The following is a 25,553-nucleotide window of genomic DNA, read 5'->3' as shown; positions in this document are numbered from 1 at the left end:
GGAATCTCAGAGCCAAGCAACAGGGGTCTAAACCCAGGGAATTTCAGAGCCAAGCAATGGGGGTTTCAGAACTAAACCCAAGGAATTTCAGAGCCAAGCATGGGGGATTTCAGAGCCAAACCCCAGGAATCTCAGAGCCAAACCCAGGGAATTTCAGAGCCAAACCCAGGGAATCTCAGAAACAAGCACAGGAAATTTCAGAGACAAACCCCGGGAATCTCAGAGCCAAGCACGGGGAATGTCAGAACCAAAACTCAGGAATGTCAGAGCCAAGCACAGGGAATTTTAGAACTAAACCCAAGGAATTTCAGAGCCAAACCCAGGGAATTTCAGAGCCAAACCCAGGGAATTTCAGAGCCAAACCCAGGGAATATAAAACTCGGGAATTTCAGAGCCAAGCAAAGAGAATTTCAGAACCAAACCCAGGGAATCTCACTGCAAAGCACAGGTAATTTGAGAACAAATCCCAGGGAAATTCAGAACCAAACTCAGGGAATTTTAGAACTAAAACCTAGGAAATTTCAGATCCAAGCAAAGATAATTTCAGAGCCAAACCCAGGGAATCTCAGAGCCAAACCCAGGGAATTTTATCTCCCTGACTTTGCTTTCACTGCCCAGCACTCCTAGCTGGATCCAGGGAAGGTGAGCACAGCTGTGAGTGTGCAGAGCTCCTTTTCTGGCACAACTTCAGCACCCTGCTACTGCTTCTTAAACTGATGCAGAGAAGGTGAGAACAGCTCTGAATTGTTTTTTAACCAGCTCAGCCCCCACAGCTTTTGTTTCAGTTTGGCAGCTTTGTTCAGGGTGTCCAACTGTGGGGGCTGCCAGGTTCTCACTCTGATTTCGAGCCTTAGCTGCAGACAGTGAGAAATTCAAATCAGGAATATCCCAATTTAGCAGTTCTGGCTGCTCCCACTGGGAATTAATTGGTCCTCATGGCCTGGCTGCTGTTGGAGCTTCATCCAGCAGCACTGAAAGTGCAGGAGAATCAAGTCCAGGAGGAAAACAAGGAGTGCCCATTTTAAAACCAATGGAGACAGGAAGGAACAGCAGCACCCACACAACACAGCAGCTTTCATTTCCCTTTGTTTGGTTGACAAACTGTGAATTTTGAAACCCAACACTCAAGAAAATGAGCAGAGTTTTTATCTTCACTCCTGATCAATCCCATCCACAAGTGCAGCCTTACATTGGGATTAAACCACAGGAGTTTTCCTTTGGCTCTGGGCTACGCAGGGCACAATTGGCCATCAGAATTTTCTCCTTGAGACCACCTGACATAAATGGGTATTTTAGAAATGAAAACTACATTTTGGAGCAGAAACTCAGCTGTGCTGACAGGGCCAGGGCAGGAAGTGGTGAGAAATGCACCTGGTCAGACCCTGAGCAGCCAGCACTGCTGCTGGAGCACAGGGACATCCCGGAGCAGGGCGACAGCTCCTTACCTCCTTCCTTTCTTTCAGGTTGGTTAGCATGACAATGATGGCTGACTTCTGCTCCCAGATCATCCTCCAGAAGTCATTGACTGTTTCCTGCTTGGGTCCTGCAGACAGAACAGGGAAATGCTCAGAGAGGGGATGGGGCAGACCCCAGAGCAGTCCCATCCTGCCCTGGGCACCCACCCACAGCTGTGCTTGCTACACCTGCACAGCTTTGCAATACACCACATTTATTTATTTATATTTATTATTTATTTCTGTATTTATTTATATTTATGTGTTAAATAACCCCTCCCATGTTTTCTTTTACATAATCATGCACTCAAAACAATAGTTTTAGAAGGAATCTCCTCTCTTGAAATATCACTGATAGAATCACATAATGGTGTGAGTGGAAAGGACTTTAAAGATCATTTAAATCATTTAACCATTAATTTTCCACCCCTGCCATGGGCAGGGACACCTTCCACTGTCTCAGGCTGCTCCAAGCCCCAATGTCCAACCTGGCCTCAGAAATTTCCAGGGATCCAGGGGCAGCCACAGCTGCTCTGGGCACCTGTGCCAGGGCTGCCCACCCTGCCAGGGAACAATTCCTGCCCAAAATCCCATCTAAATCTACCCATTGTCAACTTAAAGCCATTCCCTGTGTCCTGTCCCTCCATCCCTTGTCCCCAGTCCCTCTCCTGCTCTCCTGAAGCCTCTTTAGGCCCTGAAAGATTCTCTAACACATTAATTCTTAAATATTATTTAATCTTTGAACTTGGCAGGAGCAACATTTGGAATTCCCACTTGGCAGCTCTCCCCCATGCCCAGGTCCAAGGTTCCCTTGGAATGGATCATCAGGAGACACCAACTTCTGGCAAAGAGGGTCAGGAGGGGGAAATGAGCCTCTGCCAGAGCAGAGCCTACAGAGCTGCCCACGGGCATTTGCTCACCTCACACACACCTCAAATTCATTTCAGCTGGAACCTCCAAACCCAGCCTCACCCTTGACCACCTGCAGCTAAAAATAACCTTTCAAACACATCTACAATTAAATGTGCTCAGCCCTAAGCTACAGAGAAGAGAGAAATGAGAAGGAGTTACCTTGTGCTGCTATAAATTTATTCTTTTCTTTATAGCCCTGTGGAAATAAATGCCACAGCAGTTAAAAGCTGAAAGGCCAAGGTGTGAGAATTACTTCTTGAATGCCCCAAGTTTGGCCAGCTGTGGGCAACTCTCAACTCACATCTATATATGATGCATTAATGTAGTCCGAAGGTGGGACTCCATCAATTTGGGTCAAAATCACTCTGGAATGATCATCTGAAAGAAAAGAAGGACACTTGCCACTTATTAAATCTGAAATATGGTGTTTCCTTGCAAGCAGAAGGGCTGGAAAAGCACAGAGTTCCCAAACCACAGACAACACTTGAACAGCATTTCTGACCAGGGAAGTTGTCACTACTTGAGTATTTTCAGCACATGAGCACTACCAGCAGCCTGCTCAGTGCCAAAATTAATTGTCTGGTTTAAAAGAAAAGTGAATGGCTTACATGGCAGGATGTTGGGATATCTGTTCTTCTCCCTGTTTTCTTCCTTATTTGCCATTTCAAACGTTCCCTGCACATATCCAGATGTTAATGACTGAAAAAAAAAAAAATATAGAGAGTTAACGTGCTAGAAAACAAATAATTTTGACTGCACATTGTGGGAATTATTATCTACCCTCTGCAACAGCACATGGCTTAGGGTAAATTTGCATCCAGCAGAACTAAATATATTTCAACTTTTCCCCCCAGTAACTTTAATTCCTTTTTAACAGGCAACTACATCCTGGCAGGTTTGACTGGGGAGAGAGAAGGAATTTTTCCCCTCTGAGATCACAGTTATTTAGCAAATTGTTCAACGTGCCCCTCATTCACTGCCAAGGACATCCCACACCCAGCATCTGGCTCAGCTCTGCAGGGGAAGGCCCAGCCCTGGCTGAAAAGGAGGAAAGGAAAATAAATTTGTGGGGTTTTTATGTGGTGCAAGTTGAGTTCCGAGTGTCAGTGAGAGCTGAGTGCAGGTAAAGTTAGTCTGTCTTAAAAAAAAACCCCAAAACAGTCATGGAGGGTTATAAACCAAAGGAAAAAAAAAACCCAAAAAAACAAAGAGGGTGAAAATGAAAGCAAGGAGGTGCCCAAGGTGGAGCTGCTCCACAGCTGAGATGCTGCCACTGAGAATGGACCAAAGCAGAACTGCATTTTGAGAAGTTCTTTAAGTGGATTTCATGAAGTTCCTTAAAATGAGCTCCAAACCCCCAGTGCCAGCAGGGCGGATCCCACTGAGGTAAAACCCCAGCAGTTTGGGAAGTTTGGGAAGGCACCAGCACCTTCTGCCACTCCTGTACCTCCCCTGCCCGGTCTGAGTCACACAGGGAAGGAAAAACGTGGTCAGGAGGGCAGAGCTGAGAGGGGCAGAGAGCAGGGCTGGAATTCCCCAGGCTGCAAAGGCTGCCAGGGTGCCACAGGAGGAGAGGGGGGCACGGCAGCCTGATCCTCCAGCACACAGCAAATTGTGCTCTTGTGGCTTTGGTTTGTTGGGGCTTTCATGGCACGTGAAGAATGGAAAAGAGAGGAGGTTGAAGGAAAGCTGCTGTCAGACTGCTTAATTCTCACCTGAATGAAGCCCATGGCTTTCTACCAGCCCATTTTGCTGATCAAAGTACATTCACGAAACACAAAACCGAAATTTTTGTGTAAAAAGAAAGAGAGGGAGGTGTCCCTGCCCACGGCAAGGGGTTGGAACTCCTTCCAGACCAAGCTATTCTGCGACCCTATGAAATAATTCTCTTTTTAAACACAATCTCTTCAAACTTCAACTCATGCACCCCATTTTCAATAGCCAGCCAGAGAAGTTCTGGATTTTCCTGCACAAAAGGCATGAAAAGGAATTCCCCTGGGGCAGATCTCCTCCCCATGCCCAGCTCCTGACCTCTGCAGGGCCTTGGCACCATCCCAGCGAGCTCCGGGTGCCCCAGGGTGGGTGGTGAGCCCGAGCAGAGCCCAGCTCCTCTCCCACCCACAGCAGGATGTGAATCACCCAGCTGCTCCCCAGCACATCCTCCCAGCACCCAAACCACCAGGAGTGACGGGTGTCCAGGTCTGCTAACTTGGAATGACCCCAAAATCCTAAAAGTCCTTGTTCCCCCAGCCCAGCTGAAGGAGAGGTCTGGAATGAAGTCGAGTTCTCAAGGTTGTTTACTTTTCCTTATCTATAAAATTCTCTCTCTTACCTGCCGAGGTCTTGGGAATCCAGGGCTTCCCTCTGGCTGCCCTGGCAGGTCTGGGACCCTGGCAGGGGTCAGGAATCCCCTGGACAGAGCCCCCAGAGACACTGGCTGGGATCTCTGCCCATGGAAAAGAGTTTTCAACCTTACAGGATCAATTACCAGCTCTGAGTGTTCGATATCAGTAATAATTAAGTGTGGCACGGGTGCAAAAGTAAAATTTTAGGATTCTAGATGAGGGGTCCAAAGGGGACAAGATGGAGGAAATTGGGTGTGCCTTGTCCTTTTTCTCCTTCTTCATGCCCTCCATGTCTCACTGTGGTGTTGGCATTTTTCTGTTGGTTCAGGCTGGGGACACACTGTCCAACGTAGGTGACAGATATTGGCACGTTCTTGTAAATCCAGCCCAGGGAGTTTCTGGTATTTAATGTTTGTCACATCCCACTGAGGGCAGAGCCCCACACGCTGCCCTGCAGGACAGAGCTGGGCAGGGCAGCAGAACATGTGAGAGATCAACAGAATAAACAACCTGGAAACCAGCACAGACCAATTATGGCTTCTGCTTTGGCAGTGGGGCAGAAATACAGAGATTTTCTACAGTCTCAGAGTCATCGATAGCGCAGATTCCACCAGAGGTCCAGCTAGCACAGAAGCCATGGCAGTCTGCCTCGAGCCTTGGGCAGCTCCCACATTATACACTCAAATTTACGTGTACCGTGTTTACAGATTTGTGCCAATGCCCACCACCTGTGTTAGACTGTGAATCTCTGCCCTAAACCAACAAAAAAGTGTCACCGTCACAGCAAGACATGGAGGGCAAGAGAAGGAGAAGAAGGTCAGGACATGCCCAAATGCTTCCATCTTGTACCTCTGAATTCTATCCTAACAGCCCCAAAATTCTACTTTTCCACCCTGTGTTAACTCAACTATCACACTACTCAAACCCTTGTGGTTTGTAATTCCTCATACAGAGTTGGCAGCTTTTTCCACGGGCTAAAATCGAAGCCACAGCTGTTTTTGACTTCGTGCCAAGGTCCCTGAGCTCCTGCCAGGGTCTGGAGGCAGCCAGAGGGATGTGCTGGGCTCTGCCAGACGGGTCCTGCCAGCCCTGCCTCATCTGCTGCCACCACTCTGACCTGTCCCCCCCGGGCAGCAGCCCTAAAATCCCACAGAAGCTTTGAGAGGCTCAAGCCAGCCAGGATCAGCACATTTCCTCCTTATTTAACACTGAACAAGCCACAGGGATGTCTTAATCAAGCCAGAATTCAAATTTCAAAAGAAAACTCCTAGGGGAAGGAAGCTTTTCAGTAATTAATCTGAAAATCAAGGCAATAATCCCAAATTTCCAGAGATGATCAACAGAGGTAGAGGCTTTACAGAAGGGAATAATTTTTTTTTTCTTTTTTTCTCCTGTGAAGAAAGAACAAACTCTTCCAGTGCCCAATGCTCACAAAGGAATCACATAAAAAAGGAAGGAGCCTCTGCTATTCTGGTGAGTGTCCAAGGGGTGCAAAGGAACTCTTAAGGGTCATTCAGGCTTTAAGGACAAAATCAAAGGTGGCACATAAATCTAAGAGAACTGTCTTCAAAGTCAGGAACAATCTTCAAAAGTTTTTTCTCCCTGCTGGATGTCTTCATTTTTTAGTGTCTGTTTTTTTTTGGTTTTTTTTGCCAAAAAAATCACTTGGGACCCAACTTCTCAGGTTGGTGCACGTGCCTGGGCAGTGCTGGCTCCCAGGGGTCACTGGTTTCAGCCCAAATTTGTCCCCAGTTCCCACTGGAGCTCCTGTATCTGCATTCCCAGGGATGCCTGGCCCCTGACACGTGGGATGTGGAGTGGGCAGAGATCCCTGGAGCACCCCCAGGGCAGGGCTGAGGCACAGAACCAGAGAATCATGGAATGGTTTGGGTGGGGAGGATCTTTTAAATCCCACCCAGTGCCACCCTGCCATGGCAGGGACACCTTTCCCTGTCCCAGGTGCTCCAAGCTCAGTGTCCAACCTGGCCTTGGGCACTGCCAGGGATCCAGGGCTGGAGCAGACAGCTCATCCAGCTACACAGGAAAAAAACACACTGAGCATCAACCCATCCAACCCCATCACTGCTTATTTTTCAGGTTTTTGGGTGTGGACAGAATCTCACACACTTACAGCACAGGACAGAAAATTACCCAAGCAAAGAAGGGGTTTAAAAATGAAAACAGATGGTTTGTTTCACTCTGAACCTCAGAGCAAATTCATCAGGAGAGTCAAAATTCACCAGCGCACACCTTGTCAAGCTGGTTCTCACTCTCATTTTCAGCTTTGAGAAGGATTTCCACCATGCACCCTGTCTGAGGAGGCAAAAGTCTGTGGTTTAAATTTATCATCGACCAAACTGCAGCTCTAAATATGCTCCCAATTAAGAAGGTAACTCCACAGCCTGCCTCATCAACACGTGCACTGGCTCTCACAAATCCACGCCTGACATTTAAGTTCCTGCTCTGCTTCTGCTGTGGATGGAAGTGAAAAGAAGTCATAAAAAGATCTGGAAAAGGCCCCAAACTCCTGGTTTTGTGTTTCTCCACAGGAATCCTGCAGGAGCTCAGCACAGACTCCAGGTACAGCTCACCCCTGCAACCACAAAGTCCTGCCCAAGGCCACGCTCAGCAGGAAAGCCCCGAGAGCTGAGACACCTCATAGGAACTCACAGAGGGGAGTGCTGGGATGGCACCAAGAGCAAAAAGTGAAATTATCAGGAAAAAAAAGTCACACCCCACCAGGGCAATGCTAAGGCCACACTGTGTCCTCTCCTCTAAATACTTCTCATGGAGGTGAAACACCCAGATCCCCCAAAACCCCCCAGCACCATAATTGAAATCAATGCTGAGGAGGTTTATATTCAATGTTCATCTCCTCCAGCTTCAGGCAAACACTAAAGTATTTCTCAAAATGTTAGCAAGAGGCAAATAGTTCATATAATACCAATTCAGCATCACAAATCAGTAAAAACTCCAGGTTTTACCCAGATGAAAGGTCCCCACACACGACAGAACTCATAGGAACAGCACCAATCACGCACCCAACACAAGAATTATCAATACTCACAGATATTTTGGATTTTCCCCCCGTTTCCAGCCATCCACGTGTACAAACTTACATTAAACTCCTCCCTGAAGAGCTTCCCCTCGTCGGCCGAGCGTATCCGGATTTCCTCCTCCAGTTTTTCCACGGGGATAGGGAAATACTTCTTGGGGCCCGAGGGAGACCTGCTGAGCAGCATCACCCGCTGCTGCTCTGTCAGCACAAGGCAGGAGGTGTTAAAGGCACGGCCAGAGCCAGAGATCCCAAGCACAAATTAATCTTGCTGCTGGAAGAGGCCACAACAAGCTGCTACCATGACACTCTGAGGTGCTAAAGGTGATTTAAAGGAAATTAAAACACCAAATCATAGGCCAAGTGGTTGCTTTGAGGGCATAATGGTATCAAGAACCACCACTACTGGTGAAATGGATGACTTCTCTATTTACACTGGATTTAAAAGTGACCAAGTTTTATTCAGAAACTGAGAAGGTTCTTTCTACTGACAAGGACAGCTTTTGGCACCAAAGAGCTGCTGCCAGATTATTTCATTTAGAGGGAAAATAATGATGATAGTAATACAAAAATAATTTATCTTTAGCTTGGCACCAACAGAAGCTGTGCCCCAAGAGGAGCTGCTGCACAGGAACACCCCAGCAGGAAGCTGATGGGTATTTTTAGGGTTTTGGCTTTTCCTCTGACTGTCACCTTCTTCAGCTCACTCATCATTTCACAATGGCCAAGTGGGGCTGACACAAACCACAGACTGATCATTTTATCTTTATCATTTCTCTCTGGGTTGTGATTAAAACAACTTGCCCAGCCCACCCAGGTCTGAGCTGGGCCCCACAGAGGAGCCAGCCCAGGGCTCCCCACGGGCAAAAACAAACCCAGCACAACCCAAAGCAGTGGGAAACATTTTAAACTCCTCAGAGTGTTTTATTTCAGTGCCTCTGGCTTCAAACTGCCCCATCTCAACCTCCTGCCTCACATTCAGAAACCACCCAGTGTATTCACAATGTGTTAAGGACTTTTTCCCCATTTTAAGAAGAAACAGTGCAGTTCCTTCTCCAAAGATCCCAGTGTCACAAACGTGGATCTCAGCTGGCATTCCTGGTAAAACATCTCCAAAGTTTTACACAGAAGCATCTGCGGCATCACAAAGTGAAACCTGTTGCAAACCAGCAACTGGAAGTTAAGATTTTCTGTAGACTGCTGGAGTATGGATTATAAATATGAATCTTTAGTCCAAGGCCAGCTTGGATGGGACAAGCAAGTGCTGGCAGATGTCCCTGCACATGGCACGAGGGCTGGAACTGGATGAATTTAAGGTCCCTTCCAGCTCAAACCACTTGTGATTATATTTTTTCAGACTATTTTCTCTTTAATAACAACCCTGTCACTTAGAAATAAAAGCAAACACTGAGTAATTTTGAATTAAAGACAAACAAAACTGAGAGTTTGAAAGCAAATCTGAAAGCAAATTTTCCCCATACCTTGCTCTTCCAAGATCCCATTTGGCATCTTCTTGTCTCCGGAGTTGACCACAGCTTTCCTGTGTCTCCTGAACCTGGAACAGAGGCAGCACATCAGCCTGGCCACCCTGGCAGGAGGAAAGCAGCATGTCCCCCCAGTTTCCCCCAGTGTTTTACAGACCACGTAATTCTGGAGAAGCTCTTTCTGCTCATGCTGGCAGCAGAGCACGGCCCCGTCTGAGGCTCTGCCTCCCTCCTGTCCCTCTTCCTTCCGTGGGAGGGCACAAAGGCTGGGGCTGAGCCCACCAGCACCCACCTGAAAAAATACCCCACCAGCACCACGAAAATGATCACCACCAGCACCAGGATCAGCAGGGAGGTCAGCAGCTCCTTGTGCAAGGTGTTCTCCTCGGTGGAGTCTGGGGATGGAACAAGAAATGTGGAATATCAAACGTGGATCGCCTCATGTGGCACAAAAACTGTGCTGAAGGCACCAAAAATTCTGTCCAATTATCTGCCTCTGCCTACTAAAACCTGCACAATACTTGACACAGGCAAAGATCAATTTGAAAGTTTATTTTTTTTTAATAAATAAAAAAATAAAAGGTTTTAAATTTTTTCTCCCTTGTCCAAAGCACAACCAAACCACTGATGCTGAGAAAATCAAATATATTTTTCAATTTCCCTGTAATCAGAGAAAGTTGAACTTATAGCTTAAGGCAGCAAGCTGAATTTGAAGCCCATTAAAAGGTTTGCTGCAGTGCCCTTATGCACATCAGCTGCTTCTCAACCACATTTCACACAGATTTTCATACAGAAAATGCCACCTTTCACAGAGATTTTATTCACTGAAATTCTATATGAATATAAGAACAAGCAGGAATAATGACATTTTTCTCAGAATGGAGATTAAAGAACATCTTTGTTATATCTGGTACAAACTGTGACTCTCACCCTTCTGTTCACAGTGTTTTATGGAAGTGCCTCTTTACCTTTCACTTTCATTATGCTCCTATAACCTTTTAGTTCTACTGAATAATTCAATACAGAACAGATTAAAATCATTAAAAACCCAACATGTTTTATTTAAGGAAGCCAAACTCCCAATCTGAACCTTCAGCAAGCAAAACACAACCCTACAACCACTCTTCCAAAATTAAGGCAATTTCTGTTGCTGCTGGCATTTTGGATTCTTTTTCTCTTTTAAACTACATTTACACACTCGAGGGAGTTTTTTAACCATTCCTACAGTGGTCTTGGAGAGCTGACAGACAGAAGGGTTGGATGGGATATTGGGAGGGAATTCCTGGGTGTCAGGTGGGGAGGGTGGGATAGAATTCCCAGAGCAGCTGTGGCTGGCCCTGGATCCCTGGAAGTGTCCAAGGCCAGGCTGGACAGATCTTGGAGCAGCCTGGGACAGTGGAAGGTGTCCCTGCCATGGCAGGGGTGGAATGGGATGAATTTTAAGTTTCTTTCCATCCCAAACAATTCTGGGATTCAAAAAAAGTAAAAAACAAAAAAAAAGCCAAAACCAAACCAAAACAACAACAACAACAAAAAAAAAAAACAACACAAAAATACCTAGGAGTAGGTAACACCTGCAATAATCCAGAAAGGATTCATGTGGATCAAACAAATACCCACAACTGGAAACTCTCTGGGTGCTCCACAGGGTATGAGGGAATGGGAAACAATTCCTGGAGAGGCACAGGTGAGCTCAGGACACACAGGGGAAAAAGGGCTCATAAATCAACATCATAATGCAAAGAGAGGGAAGGCAATAAAAGGCACCAGGGATGACTTTTCGGTGGTGTATAAAGATAAAAGTGACAGGCTTGACACAACTGCAGTCATCAGGAAATCACTCTGGGAAGGAGTGGCTGCATGAGGATGAATAATCACCCAACACTTGCTGGGGGCTGTTTTGCAACTCCTTCTGGAAGCCAAGGAAACAAACACACAAAAATAAATCTCTGGTTTTGTCCTCCACAGACAAAATGCAGCCACTTCCATGAGTTTAGAAATGCCAGAGTGCTCCAGGATCTGGGGGTTTGTGTTGGTTCTCTTTAGCTCTGTGACAAGACCCATGAGAGGGCAAACAACAAGTTTGCATCACGAGGGAATTAAAATTTCCATCAGACAATTACACAATAAAAAAAAAAACCCAACAAAAATCACCCCTCTCTTTGTTTCACAGAACTGCAGCACCATTTTTGGGGTGTCTGTGGAGAACTGAGTCCCAGGCAAACACTGAAAGCTCAATGCAAGGCAGGAAAAGAGAAGTTGAACCTTCTGCCAAACAAGTGTCCCCATTTCTTCAGTCAAGGACAGAGCACCCCCGCCACAACTGATTTGTCCCAAGATCTCGCCTCTCCTCCTACCATTTCACTAGGAAATTGGGTCAAAATCCACAAAAAGTCCATTTTTCTTTATACCTGGGCACATCTGTTCCCAAATCCTTGCAGCTGCTCCCCCAGTGGCTTCATCCCTGCAGAGCCTGTGAGTAAGGTACAGTGTGGTTTCATTTCTTACCTCTATTTCCTTTAATATCAGTAAATTTATAAATACAGCCCAAAAATTGCAAGAGAAAGTTAAAACTGAGGCCATTGCAGGCTCAGAGGCAGAAACATCTCTGGCCAACACAACTGTCTCCAAACCAAGGGGGATTTCAAGGGGAAAAAAAGCTTGAAATAACTTTTTAATCACTACTGCTTCAAAAATTAATGACTGAAACACTGCAGTAAATGGATGCAGGAGAGACAAATCCTCCAAAGCAGGGAAACTTTCCCACTGCTCCCACTAAGAGTTGTGGCCCAAAACCACCAGGGATTTCTCTTCACAGCCAGCCAAAATCATCCCAGGGGAATTTTTTTAGAGATAGAATGAAAAAGTGACTTTAGTATTCCCCAGAGAGGGGGACTGTCACCAGGAGGATGCTGACAGCCCCTGGTGCTGCACCCACCAAGGATACTCAGGGCTCTCCCTGCCCAAATTCCTGGTGCTGCTGGCCCATGGATCTTTCTGGAAGTGCAGCACCATTTCCTGCAGGGTTGGGATGTTCCCACTTCCCACTTGTGTCAAACACGAAGCCATCCCCAAGGAAATAGGGCATTACCAAAAGTGTGTGCACAGCAGGGATGCTCCATCCCCACCCCTCCCAAACTTTGATTTCTCCATCCTTGGATCAGCTCCTTTGCATTTTTGGGTAAATTCCATGATTAAAACAGTTTTTCCTCCTCTACAAAAGCAAGCTGGCAGGACAAACTTTGCCCTAAACCTGAAATTATTCTGGTGAATGAGACAAAACAAAATCTTCTTTATCTGAGGATAGGAGAACTCTCACAAGAACCAACTCTACTTCTGCAAAGATCTTATCTTCTTTTCAAAACCCAGAGATATCACAAACAAATGACCAAGAGAGAACATGACAAAACCACCACTAAAGCCACTCAGGCTATTTTTGGAAGAGAAAACCCCAACCCTGCCATGGCTGCAGAAGAGCAGCAGCTGATGGGCAGCTGATAACCAGGAGATTTGTTTGGTACATGCGAAGCACAAAGCCAAGTCAGAAGAAAATATGAAGTAAAGGAAGGGCAGAAGAAAAAAGACAGATAGGGGAGGGAAACCAGCACCCACATCCAGCAGGAAATGATGCCTCAGGTTTAGCTTTTCTATTTTTCACATACTGTGCTGCTTTAGTGTGTGGGTCTGGGAGTTATATCAGGGGATGCTGAGCTCTGCACAGAGCAGGGACACAAAACAATTCCTGCTCCAGCTGGGCACCAAGGACAAATGATCCAAACCTCAGCCCAGGAGCACAAACACCGTGGGCTGGAGAGAGAAAATCCAGCAGGGTGGGACTGATGGGCTGGAGCTGGAATGGGACAATGAACTCCAAGGTGCCAGTGGAGCAGAACTGATCCCAGGGAGAGCCCCGGGAGCGCTCGTGCATTTTGGGACCATTTTGGGTCATTTGGGTGCAGCCCTGGCTGGGCTCTGCTGCTGCCCAAGGTGGATCCATGAGGAGATCCTGGAATAAATCCCTGCTTTATTCTGTGACTCTGCCCAGCCTCTGCTCTAGGGCAGCCTCACAAGGCATCAGGAGAGGAGGCAAGCACAGGAATTGTGAATTCACCATCTCAGAGCTGAATCCCACTGGGCAAAGCCAGCACAGCCCACCTGGCACTGCAGCCACACAACCTGAGCCTGGCTGGAGGGACCTTTAAATGTCACCCAGTGCAACCCCCGACCTGAAACAAGCTATTTCTGAAGTTCTGCTTTCCAAACTAATTCTTGGAATTGAGTGTCTGCAGAGAATCCCTTTGGCATTTAAATACCAAATAAAACGAGCCAGTTTCCTTCTGCATAACTCAGTTTTCTGATGCTGCCTCATTTTCTCCATGAAACCACCACGAGTTTCACAGGGAAGTCCCAGCTCTGGGTCCTCCTGGGTATTACAGAGCCACAGAATGGTTTGGGCTGGAAGGGACCTTAAAAATCATCCAGTGCCACCCGTGCCAGGGCAGGGACACCTCCCACTGTCCCAGGTGCTCCAGCCTGGCCTTGGGCACTGCCAGGGATCCAGGGGCAGCCACAGCTGCTCTGGGAATTCCATCCCAGCCCCTGCCCACCCTGCCAGGGAACAATTCCCAGTTCCCAATGTCCCATCTATCCCTGCCCTCTGGCAGTGGGAGCCATTCCCTGTGTCCTGTCCCTCCATCCCTTGTCCCCATCCCTCTCCAGCTCTCCTGGAGCCCCTTCAGGCCCTGCAAGGCCACCCTGAGCTCTCCCCAAACCTCCTCCTCTTCTCCAGGTGAACAATCCCAGCTCTCCCAGCCCTTCCTCCACCCCACTGCACATTTTGGTGCCTCCTCTGGATTCATTCCCACAGCTCCAGGTCCTCCCCATGCTGGGGACCCCAGGGGTGGACACGGTGTCCTGGGTGGGGTCCCCCCAGAGCAGAGAGACACAAAATCTTATTTTCACATTCCCACTGACTTGTTGGAAGTTGAAACCAGCACTAAACAGGAGCCCCAAAGCTGCCCCATTTTCCTGCCTTTTGACCTGCAGCTCCTCTGATGAAGTCATTCCCTCTGAAGGTTCAGAGTGATGGAAAGGAATTGTGAGGATTCAAAGGCACCGAGAACCCTCCTGGAGTAAATACCAGTGGAATGTCAACATTTGGAAAGGTATTTAAAGGTTTACAACTGCAGCTCCCAGGCTGCTTGCACATTTCAACAACTCCACAAGTAAAAATACAAGAGGAAGTAAAACAATCCAGACCATGATTAATCCTGGGGAACTTACAAATATTTGAATTACCAGGAGTAACGGGATGGTCACGGCCAATATCATGAATAAACAGTCTGTAACAAGGATCTGGGAGCATTAAGTTATCTCTACTGGAAATATACATTTATTTATGCAAATCCTAATAAATATTAGCTTGGAAGTCAGAACCAGATGCTCCCTTCCAAGCCAAACCATTCTGTGGTTTGATGGTTTATATTTATTTCATGCAGTTGAATACCTGGAGAAAATATCAGGGCAAATTTGCAGTAAATGGCAGAGCAAGAAAGACCAGAATATTCTCATTTTCTGAAAGGGAAATTTCAAGGTAGCAATTTCATGGCTGCAATTTCAGGGTGTTCTCGTAGGAGGTAAAATGGCAGCAGCAGTGCTAAAAATCAACCCATCCAGACAAGGTAACTATGTTTTAAATAAGAATAAAGCTGACATTGTAATCCAGCAAATCTTTGGAAAAAATCAAGGCAGCTGAATTAATGACATGAAATCATTTATACCTATTCCTTTCAGAATCAAAAGTATCTTCTGGGATCACTCATCAAATTAGCATGCAAAAGGAAAGCTGAATTTTTTAGGCTCTTCCAGTTCTTTCCACAGTCTGTTAAATGGAGTTTTCTTTATGCTTCAATCAAAATCTTTATTTTTGTATTTTAAAACGCTGTATTATTCAATGGCTATCAAATTTATTAGATCATCCAATTATCTTGGTCCTCTTTCTGCAGCAATGTAATTTTCAGGGTGCACCTAACTTGTCTGTCAGACAAAACTCTTCCTCACTGCAAAGGCTTTGATGTTTAGGAAAAACAGTTTAGTCACACCACTAATTTCTGAATCATATCACTGAAATTAAGATTTAATTAAAATAGGGATGATCAGATTACTCTTATCCATATTATTAGACTTCAATTCAGCACAATTTGGAATTAAGCTCTGAAGATGAACAACAGTGATGGCAAAACGCCCTTTGTGCTCATGTTATTAAAATTCTGGGAAGTGCTAAAAACAGCAAGTGACTTCCCCTTCTCAATTCCCATATTCTGACATATTCAGCCCAATATTAGTAACTTGTTTTTCTACAGCTGCAGGTGCCAGACAAGAAGCAGGGACCAAAAACTACTTGACAATACTTCAAACTGATTCATTAGCAAATTCACAGTCAGCTAAAGCTTCATTTCTGTGAATAATTTGGGGTTTTTGGAAGCATTAAGCACAGCCACGCTCAGGTTGTCACTGCTGATGGTGGAGCCCCTTGTTTTTCCCCAAATTCCACTTCCCCTGCCCAGCAAGGGCTGCACCCACCCTGCAGCTAGATTCTGCAAAAGGCAAATGCTCACACCTGAATTAGCAGCAAATCCCAGACAGGTTTGGGGTGGAAAGAACCTCCAAATTATCCTGTTCCACCCCTGCCATGGCAGGGACACCTTCCACTGTCCTGTCCAGCCCGGCCTTGGGCACTGCCAGGGATCCAGGGGCAGCCACAGCTGCTCTGGGCACCTGTACCAGGGTCTGACACCTTTATTTTCTTCCCAGTATCCCATCTAAATCTCCCTTATTTCCATTTAAATTACTACAACCATGAACCAAAACAATCCAAGGGGCCACGAGCCAAGCCTGGCACTCGATTCCTCTCCTTCCCCAGGGGTGTAAAGTTCACAGAGAGATTAAAAGCAAATAAAGCAACAAATCAGCCTCCTGTGCAACGCTGGGTGTCAACAACAGCGACCCGAGCAGCCATCAAAACGTGGTCACATTGCTCCTATGGGACACCAGCAGCTCCATCTCCCTGGTGTGGGCTGGAAGGGCCTCAAAGATGATCCCATCCCACCCCTGCCATGGGCAGGGACACCTCGAACCCTCCCAGGCTGCTCCAAGCCCTGTCCAACCTGGCCTTGGGCACTTCCTCAAACCCCCCAGATTCCCTTGAAGGAGCCTCTCCCCAGGACTGCCACGTGTCAGGAGGTGGCTGTGGGAGGGTTTGAGGAGGAAGAAATTCTGCAAACAGAAATGAGGATGAACATGAGGTGCTGTGGTGGCCCAGAGTGATGCTTCAGGTTCAGCTTTTATATTTCTCAGACTCTGTGCTGCTTTAGTGTGTGGGTCTGGGATTTATATCAGGGGATGCTGAGCTCTGCACAGAGCAGAGACAAAACAATTCCTGCTCCAGCTGGGCACCAAGGACAAATGATCCAAACCTCAGCCCAGGAGCACAAACAGCGTGGGCTGGAGAGAGAAAAACCAGCAGGGTGGGACTGATGGGCTGGAGCTGGAATGGGACAATGAACTCCAAGTGCCAATGGAGCAGAACTGATCCCAGGGAGAGCCCCAGGAGCGCTCGTGCATTTTGGGACCATTTTGGGTCATTTGGGTGCAGCCCTGGCTGGGCTCTGCTGCTGCCCAAGGTGGATCCATGAGGAGATCCTGGAATAAATCCCTGCTTTATTCTGTGACTCTGCCCAGCCTCTGCTCTAGGGCAGCCTCACAAGGCATCAGGAGAAGAGGAGATCACTCTCAGCTCCTGGAACAACTCTCCTGGTTCTCACCTGCCAGGACCTTCCACGGGACACCTCACACCCTCCTCCAGTCTTTGCATGAAAACACAGAACTCGTTTCAAGGCTTCTCACAGTGTTCCAACCTATTCATCCTGTTGTCTACTGAAAATTATCTCCTGTTATCCGTGCCCACATCCCCGTGGCAGCTCCTGGGCCCTGCAGCTCCTCCACCTCTGCCGTGTTCTTCCCTTCCACGGCAAAGGGAAAGCGAAACCCCAGCACCACCCACGTGCAGAACAAACCCAGAGGGCACCTGGCACCACCAGATCTGTGCCAGTGGGCTCAAAGTCCTGCCAAAACCTCCTGGACTGTGCCAGCAGGGAACCCCCAGAGGTCCATGCCCACCCCAGCCCAGAGATCACTCCTTACTGGTTGTTGTGGTTGTTTTGGGCAGCTCCGTTCCATTGGGAGGCAGAGCTCGTGCAAAAATGAAACTAATACAGAGCAGCAGGAGCGAGCAGGAATGTTCCATCCTGGACCTGGAAGGAAGCAAAGCAGAAGATAAGTTTTCAGGTCAAACTGATAGCATGGTGGTTTTTTTTTTTCACCTCGTGGAAGGAAGCTAAAAGTAAAAGCGATGTTTGCTTGAAATTTAAATTTATTTAAACCCTGTTTTATACTCTCCCATCACCTCAGCACTGGATGTTCAGTTTTGATGCAAAAGGAAGAAGAAAATACAACTTGTGCGCACCAAAAATTCATTAAGGAGATTTTAAATCCAGCAGCAGAATGGCAACACTCAGCCACGGTTCACAGACAACACCAGAAATCAGGGCAAGAATGCTATCTCCATAAAAAAAAGTCATCTGAGGCACTGAGGAAACAATCCTGGGAGTCATTCCCAGAGATAAGAGCAAAATTCATAACAAAGAGGAGAAGATTTTACCACCAAGCAGCCCAGTAAGAGCAGAAATTTGAGTCCCTTTAACACACACTTCCAGAGTTTCCTTATCCCACTCAACTCCCTCAGCCACAGTGAGGGGCTCCATGGATGAATTCCATGGGGAAATGTTTGCCACAGCTGATTTTCTGCTTTCTAAACACAGAATTTCAGAGTTGGTGAGACCAGAAAATAATTTCCAGTGCGAAGAAAATTGGAGGAAAAGTGTGATGAGACCATTTATTCCTTAATTCAGGGAAACTCACAGATGTAGACAAATAAACAGGTCCAGAAATACTCCAGTCCCTCTAAATAGAGGTGGAAAATGAATGTTGTTATTAATTTGTTGTGATTTATCCAATCACTAATGAACAGATTAATTAGGAGAGGCTCCCATCTCAGCCATTAGCCAGTCCTGCTTGATTTAGAAACGATTTCACACAACCTTTGCTTTGTGGCAGGATTTATCCAGATGGTGGCTCTGCAGCCACTGCTAAAATTCTATCCCTGCTCACCAGAGCTCCCAGTTCAGGGCAATACACTGAATTTTATAGTACAATTTCCACAGTGTATTACACAGTCCTGCCTAACAACACACTAAAAAACCCAGGAATTTGGCAGTCATTAGAAAAACCATTAGAAAATCCTGCCTTTCCATGTAAAGTGGGATAATCCACCAGAAATAATCACTGCATAAACTCAAATATAGAAAAATCTCCTGTGACAACAACTTTCACACCACCTTTGCACCACTTTCACAGCTGTTACTCAGCAGTGAAATATTCCCAGTCCTTCCCAGGTTCTACACCCAGGAGTAAATTCACACTCAGCACAGAGCTGCTATTCCTTGGATACACAACTGCAAAGCTCAGTGTTTTTTTTTCTCTAATACAAAGAGTGTAAAAAGAATAATAAAAAATATTATTAGCATCAAACTTTATTTTCTTTTTTTTTTTTTTCCCAGTCCAGCTTCCTACTGATTTACTCCCTCAATTCCTTCTACTACTATTTCTAATTTAAGTAGCCTAAATGTCTTACAGTCTAATCCCATTCTTGGGGTTTTACAATCCCATTCTTTCTCCACCCCATTCTTGGGATTAGACAGTTAATTGTCTAATCAGTTAATTTAACACCTCACTGCAAACTGTGCCTGCATCATTCTGAATGTTATATAAATGTCCCAAATTAACAATTTATAATTATATTTATAATTAGAAACTTGGGACACACGGCAGCACTTAATGGAACTGAAGGGAAGGGAAAGATTTGGGAATGTGGAATAAAGCCAGGATAAAAGTGGAATTAACAGGGGAGAGGTGCTGAATGCTGGGATGCTTCCCACCCTCAGCAAAGGCTGCTGAAATCCATTGGAATTTTGGGTAATCAATCCTGGCAGGGGCTGATTTTCCAAGGCAGTGCTGAGTTCACTTTTTTATCCTTAAAATACATCCAGTTCTTAAAAAAAAAAAACAAAACCCAAAACAAACACAGAATAATTGAAGTTGCTGGAAAGTTTCCAGGAGAGCAGAAAGCGAAAGGAGCATCAGTGCTTCTCTCCAAATCCCTGTCAGGAGGGTTTTCCAGATGCCACTTCCCTGCCAGACCCCTGGAATCTGTTCTCTGGGATGTGATTAAAAAAAAAAAAAAAATATTCTCTGGGATGTGACAAAGTGTGGCTGGAACACGCTGTGGTGTCCCTCAATTTATCAGAAATAAACACAGCCACGAAGATTATGCAAATCCTGAGATTTTGGTTTTGGCCAAAGCCCTTTGCATTTCCAGCTCCTGAAGATTTTCTTCTCAGGAGTTTCCCTGAGAAAACTGAGCTGGATGCAAAGGACTGGGCTCAGCAGGACCAAGCAGAAAATCTTGGAATTAAGGTTGGAAAAGACCTTTAAGATCATCAAATCCAACCATTCCCAACGCTGCCAAGGCCACCATGTCCCCAAGTGCCACATCCACACGGATTTTAAATCCCTCCAGGGATGGAGGCTCCAAACTGCCCTGGGCAGCTGGGCCAGGCCTGGACAAACCTTTCCATGAAGGAATTTTCCCTTATTTCCAATCTGAATCTCCCCTGGCACAGCTCGAGGCTGTTTCCCCTCCTCATGTCCCTTCTCTTCCCACTGGGGTGGATGGGGAGGTGTCCAAGCTGCAATCCCACAAAAGCACCCTGAGTTTTATTCCATATTTACATTTATGGCCATCAGGTACAAGCCTGCAAAAATATCATTTTCTAAACAAAAAAAACCCAAAAAACCAAACAAAAAACAAAACAAAACAACAACAACAACAACAACAACAAAAAAAAAAACCACCAAGAAAAAACCAACAAAAAAAAAACCCAAAACAAAACAAACAAACAACAACAAAAAAAAACCAAATCAAAAAGAAACCCAAAAAACCCCAATCTAACAACCCACTGCTGCAGGCACAGCAGCATTTCCCACATTTTCCTTACTCACAAAGGCACAAAGTCATGATACAGTCTGGTAAAACAAGAATGGAAAAAATAGTAACAACTCTCCTGAGAGCACAGGCAGGGAGAAAAGCAGGGCTGAGCAAGGAAGGACAACCACATGCTACAAAAGAAGCCTCTGGTTGATGAAAGTGGAAAGGAAAAGATCCAGGGAGAGACAAATTGTTATTATTACACAGCTCTGCTGTAGGGCAACTGCTGTCCCTCCTGGAAAAAGAAATAGGAGCTGCCTTTAAAATAAAAAAAAAAGTGAATTTATCAACTCATATCCTGCTCATCCAGCCTTTATTCCCTGGATATGCATGGGTCAGCCTCTGCTCCCAGGGAAATAGCAAAGGGACAAGAGGATTGGCCTCCAGCTGTGCCAGGGGAGGCTCAGGTTGGGCATCAGGAGGAATTCTGTCACAGAAAGGCTGCTCAGGCATTGGCAGGGGCTGCCCAGGGGTGCCCATCCCAAGGAATTCCTGGAGGTGGCACTCAGAGCTCTGGGCTGGGGACAAGGTGGGGACCAGGCACAGTTTGTTTTTGGAAGGTTCTTCTCAATGATTCTACAATTCCATCCTGAATGGCTCAGGCACTTCAGGTTTAACCCCACGGACTGACTTCTTCTGTTCTTTATTACCACTCTGGGACACCTTCCACCACCCCAGGCTGCTCCAAACCCCATCCAGGCTGGCCTTGGACACTCCCAGGGATGGGGCAGCCACAGCTTCCCTGTCCAAGGAGTCGGAGCAGCTGGAACATGCTGCAATGGCACAGGGGCAGCGTCACTGTAGTGAAAGCACGACGTGATCCACTACTATTGCAAAGGTGAAAAAGAGGAAGTTTATTTCCTGACTCCAGCATTTCTACTTTTCCAAAAGTGGATTGGAGGGTGAAGGTGCCACCTCTCCAATGACATTGGACAAACCACCAGTACATCCAATTTCTCCGCCTCTATGGAGGAATGGTAAATAATAGATTGTTTACAGAAAGCTGGGTGAGAAAGTTCTCTACAAGAATGAAAACTCAGAAGGCTTTAGAAAATCTTAAGAATCAGGGCAAGAGGGCAGCTCAGGGATGAGGGCAGCCTGGCACCTCTGGGCAGCTCCTCCTGGGATCCCCGCGGCCGCTCCTTGTGCAGCCCAAGGAGGCGGCGTGAGGACAGCCCAGCTCCCCAAAACGTGAATAAATGGCATTATTTCCAGGGATTAATGGATTACCACACATGGCTAATTTCTATTTTGGACGCAGAACTGAATCCTCACCTGACCTGACAGCTGAGTAAAACCTGGGCTTTGAGAAAATAGGCCAACAAAACCTCCGTGGTGTCACGCGGCCCTGCCACAGATCTGGAGTCCTGCTCCTTTTCCCAGGGATGCACCAGCTGCTTCGGAGCAGGTTAAGCTGATACTCATCCCTTACAACCTCCCAAAGCAGGAAAAAGTCACACAAACAGCCCAGGTAACACAGAGGACAGTGGAGAGACTGGTGGGATTTGTGTTTTCCCCCCAAGCTCAGGTGCTGCCCCAGCCTCTCAGTGCTACGAAAGTCACATTTGCAAGGATAAAGCACCACCAATTCAGAAAATAGAATTAAAAATGAGACACACAAAGCCTTGTCACTGTAGGCTGACAAGCCATAGGCCACACCAAGACCAAGTGCCAACCCAAAAATTTGGTAGTTTAATTTTAAAAACCAACAAAACACCAGAAAGGGAATGAGCATACCACAGTCATCCTCTCTCTTTGCTCTTCCTGCTTTCCATCCATAAAGGCCAACACCCTGCTGATCCCTGTAAAGATTCCCAGAGCAGCTGTGGCTGCCCTGGATCCCTGGCAGTGCCCAAGGCCAGGCTGGACCCTGGGCTGGGAACACTGGGACAGTGGGATGTGTCCCTGCCCAGGGATGGAATGGGCTGGGCTTTAAGGTCCCTTCCAACCCACACCATTCTGTCATCCCATGATAAGAATCTCAAGCCCCAGTGCCTGTTTTTCCAGCTGCCTGGGGGTTCCCCTACCTGGAGCAAGGTGAGCTGGCACAGCAGCTCCTTCTTGGCTGGAATCCCAGGCACCTGGAGCTGCTCCCACTTCCAGCTGGGCTGATTGCAGCTGTTTTCTTTTCCCTGAAGCTTTGGCTTCAAAAAAGTCAGGGACTGTGTATTGTAAATGTAGAAATGTGGTGCCACAACTGTGCCTGCTGACCCAGCCCAGGCAGCACCAGGTTACAGTTTAACTGGAATTGCTCTCCCATGACCTCATTTGTGATTAGGGCTTTATTGCCCCGTTATGTCATCAGGGCAAGCAATCAATGCTGCAGCATTCCCAAAACTGTTCCCTTCAATCACGAGTTCACAAAAGAACTGGGAAGAGAAGCGCTCCTCCCTTTTCCGAAGGACCAGGGGGAAGTCAGGAATTCGCATCAAGATGGAACCATGGAACCCCTGAATGGTTTGGGTTGGAGGGGACCTTAAAGCCCACCCCATCCCTTCCACCATTCCACCATCCCAGGGTGCTCCAAGCCCCATCCAGCTGGAGTTAAACCCTTCATTCCTCACGTTTCCAAGGAAAATGAACAACCAGGTCTGGAAGGTGCCAGGTCCCACAGACCCCTCTGGCCCAGCCAGGACCTCCATGCCCATCCCACCGTGGGCACCAAAGCCTGTGGAGCAGCAGGACCTCGGATTGCTGCCCTCAGCTCAGCAGGGACATCCCACCCTCCAGAATTCCTCCTCTTGGAGTAACCATTCCATAACAATCTGTTATTGGAGCTGGACATGAAGCCCCAAATCCAATCTCCAGAAGTTTCATCAAGTCCCATGTTCAGGAGCCTTAAAAAACTCAAATCGAGTTGTCACTTTCTTATTTTTAAATCCTTGTAATTCTTCCTCGAGACTCAGGATATCCTAAAATCCAGGGGAAAAAAAGGGGAATGGAGTCTGTGGAGATCTTTGTGCGCGTGTTCAGTGCAGCCCAGCAAGAAACTCAAGAAGGGACCTCTCCACTTGGAAAACATCCCTCAAAATTCAGCCACGTGATAAATTAGAAAACACTGTGGGATGAACATTAAATTCCACCATAAACCCCATAATTTTTTAATGGAGCTGTTTACAGCACACTCAACCTTGGGGTGATTGTACAAATAAAAACCAGGCGAGCTTTGTTTCCAACCCCTTCAGAAACAACAAGGGAATTTAGAGGGACAAATACATAATTTTATAATGATCTATAATTTAATATAACTGCCCACAAAATTATATCTGACTGCAAAAATTCCTCATGTATTCTATACAAATACCCTCAGCAAAGATCATTTCAAAGAGATGGCAATAATTAGATTAAAAATTACAAATCAGAATAATAATTTACACGTAAGAGACCGAGCGAGGCATAGCACCAATTAACTGAATAAAATCAATTTCCATTTGGAATAATCAAGCTTGATAGACTGTCTTGCTTATTTAGTCACTTTGTGTCTAATTCAGGTGGACAAATTATTATATTTGCTTTGATTTCCATGGAAGAGGAGGTCAGCAGATGTGGCAAATCCATTATTCGTTCCAAAAAATGATATTTAAAGAGAGATGTCTGAATGCAGCCAATAATTAATTACTAGTTTTATAATACCAATTTTTAAATTCTACCCAGTTCAGCTATTTCTGTGTGTCTTTTCCAGCACTCTTGAGTCTTCAGACCCGGCCCATCATGGAGAACACGAGTTCCAATCCATTTCAATTAGCAAGGCCGGGATCTCCTGGGAATATAAATCACAGCTTGTCACCAGCAGATTAAGCACTGCATTAACAGGGCTGCTGCAGCCAGGATTAACTGACACTGCTGGTGACATGCCACCCTTACAAAGTGACTTTGCCACTTGAAAAGCGGTGGGGGAATTTTTCAATCAATGGGATTTCTACAAACGCACCCAGGAGTGGATGGGCTGGGCCAGGGAAATGGGTTGGAGCTTCAAAGGTCCCCTCCAACCCCAATTACTCCCGGAGGCAGCAGCACCAAGTGTGGCAGGGATCCCTTTTCTTTTATTTCTTTGCTCACCAGGATTACTCAAAGCAGTTGTGTTGATATTCTGTGACATAAACTGAATTAAAACCAGGAGCGTAATGATCTCTGCAGCCTCAATTTGGGGAAAAATACACATTGCCTGCTCATGTGTTGCACATCTGGCTTATCTGCAACCCCACAGATCGGGAAATGAAGGGAAAATAAAAAAGGAGAGATTTCTTTTCCATGCCTGAGTGGCTCTAAATGAAGCCATGCAAGGCTTATTGTATCTAAAACTGCCCTGGCCAGGCTTGGAATAGGCAGCTGTCAGATAAAAAACTCCATCACAGAATCAGGGAAACTTTTAGGTTGGAAAAGCTCTCCGAGACAGAGTCCAGCTGTTCCCCCAGCACTGCCAGGCCACCACTGCCCCATGTCCCCAAATGCCACATCCACACGGATTTTAAATCCCTCCAGGGATGGGGACTCCAAATTGCCCTGGGCAGCTGTGCCAGGCCTGGACAAACCTTTCCATGAAGGAATTTTCCCTGAGCCCAGCCTGAGGCCGTTCCCTCTGCTCCTGTCCCTGTTCCTGGAGCAGAGCCCGACCCCCCGGCTGTCCCCTCCTGGCAGGAGCTGTGAGAGCCACAAGGTCCCCCTGATCCCCCTTTGCTCCAGGCTGAGCCCCCTCAGCTCCCCCAGGAGTTCCCAGCTCCATTCCCAGATCCCTCAGGAGTTCCCAGCCCCTTCCCAAATCCCTCAGGAGTTCCCAGCCCCTTCCCAGATCCCTCAGGAGTTCCCAGCCCCTTCCCAAATCCCTCAGGAGTTCCCAGCCCCTTCCCAGCTCCCTCAGGAGTTCCCAGCCCCTTCCCAAATCCCTCAGGAGTTCCCAGCCCCTTCCCAGCTCCCTCAGGAGTTCCCAGCCCCTTCCCAAATCCCTCAGGAGTTCCCCAGCCCCTTCCCAGCTCCCTCAGGAACTCTCCAGCTCCGTTCCCTGCCCTGGAGGAGCTCAATGTCCTTCTTGTCACAAAGGACCCAAACTGCCCCCAGAATTCCAGGCTGGCCTCCCCAGTGTCCAGCACAGGGTGATCACATTAGGAAAAGTGCACAGAAAAAAATAGAAGGAATTACTTC

General features: G+C 46.8%; 1 protein-coding gene across 7 annotated transcripts in view; it reads right to left on the bottom strand.

Moving 5' to 3' along the window:
- PTPRE (protein tyrosine phosphatase receptor type E) overlaps positions 1-25,553 on the bottom strand; it is a 106,522-nt gene that overhangs the window by 27,807 nt on the left and 53,162 nt on the right. For all 7 annotated transcript variants that reach the window (XM_085582987.1, XM_085582982.1, XM_085582981.1 and 4 more), the window contains exons 2-9: positions 17,453-17,562; positions 9,543-9,645; positions 9,248-9,321; positions 7,831-7,967; positions 2,975-3,065; positions 2,668-2,744; positions 2,526-2,562; positions 1,446-1,543 (exon numbers count right to left, since the gene is read on the bottom strand). In XM_085582987.1, coding sequence (XP_085439113.1) covers positions 1,446-1,543; positions 2,526-2,562; positions 2,668-2,744; positions 2,975-3,065; positions 7,831-7,967; positions 9,248-9,321; positions 9,543-9,645; positions 17,453-17,555 — 720 coding nt within the window. In that variant the 5' untranslated portion in view covers positions 17,556-17,562. The remainder of the gene's footprint in view (positions 1-1,445; positions 1,544-2,525; positions 2,563-2,667; positions 2,745-2,974; positions 3,066-7,830; positions 7,968-9,247; positions 9,322-9,542; positions 9,646-17,452; positions 17,563-25,553) is intronic.

Source organism: Lonchura striata, chromosome 6, assembly GCF_050655825.1.
Source record: "Lonchura striata isolate lonStrDom1 chromosome 6, ASM5065582v1, whole genome shotgun sequence".
Taxonomy (NCBI): domain Eukaryota; kingdom Metazoa; phylum Chordata; class Aves; order Passeriformes; family Estrildidae; genus Lonchura; species Lonchura striata.
The sequence above is the reverse complement of the archived record's forward strand: the minus strand, read 5'-3'. Positions and strand labels throughout refer to the sequence as shown.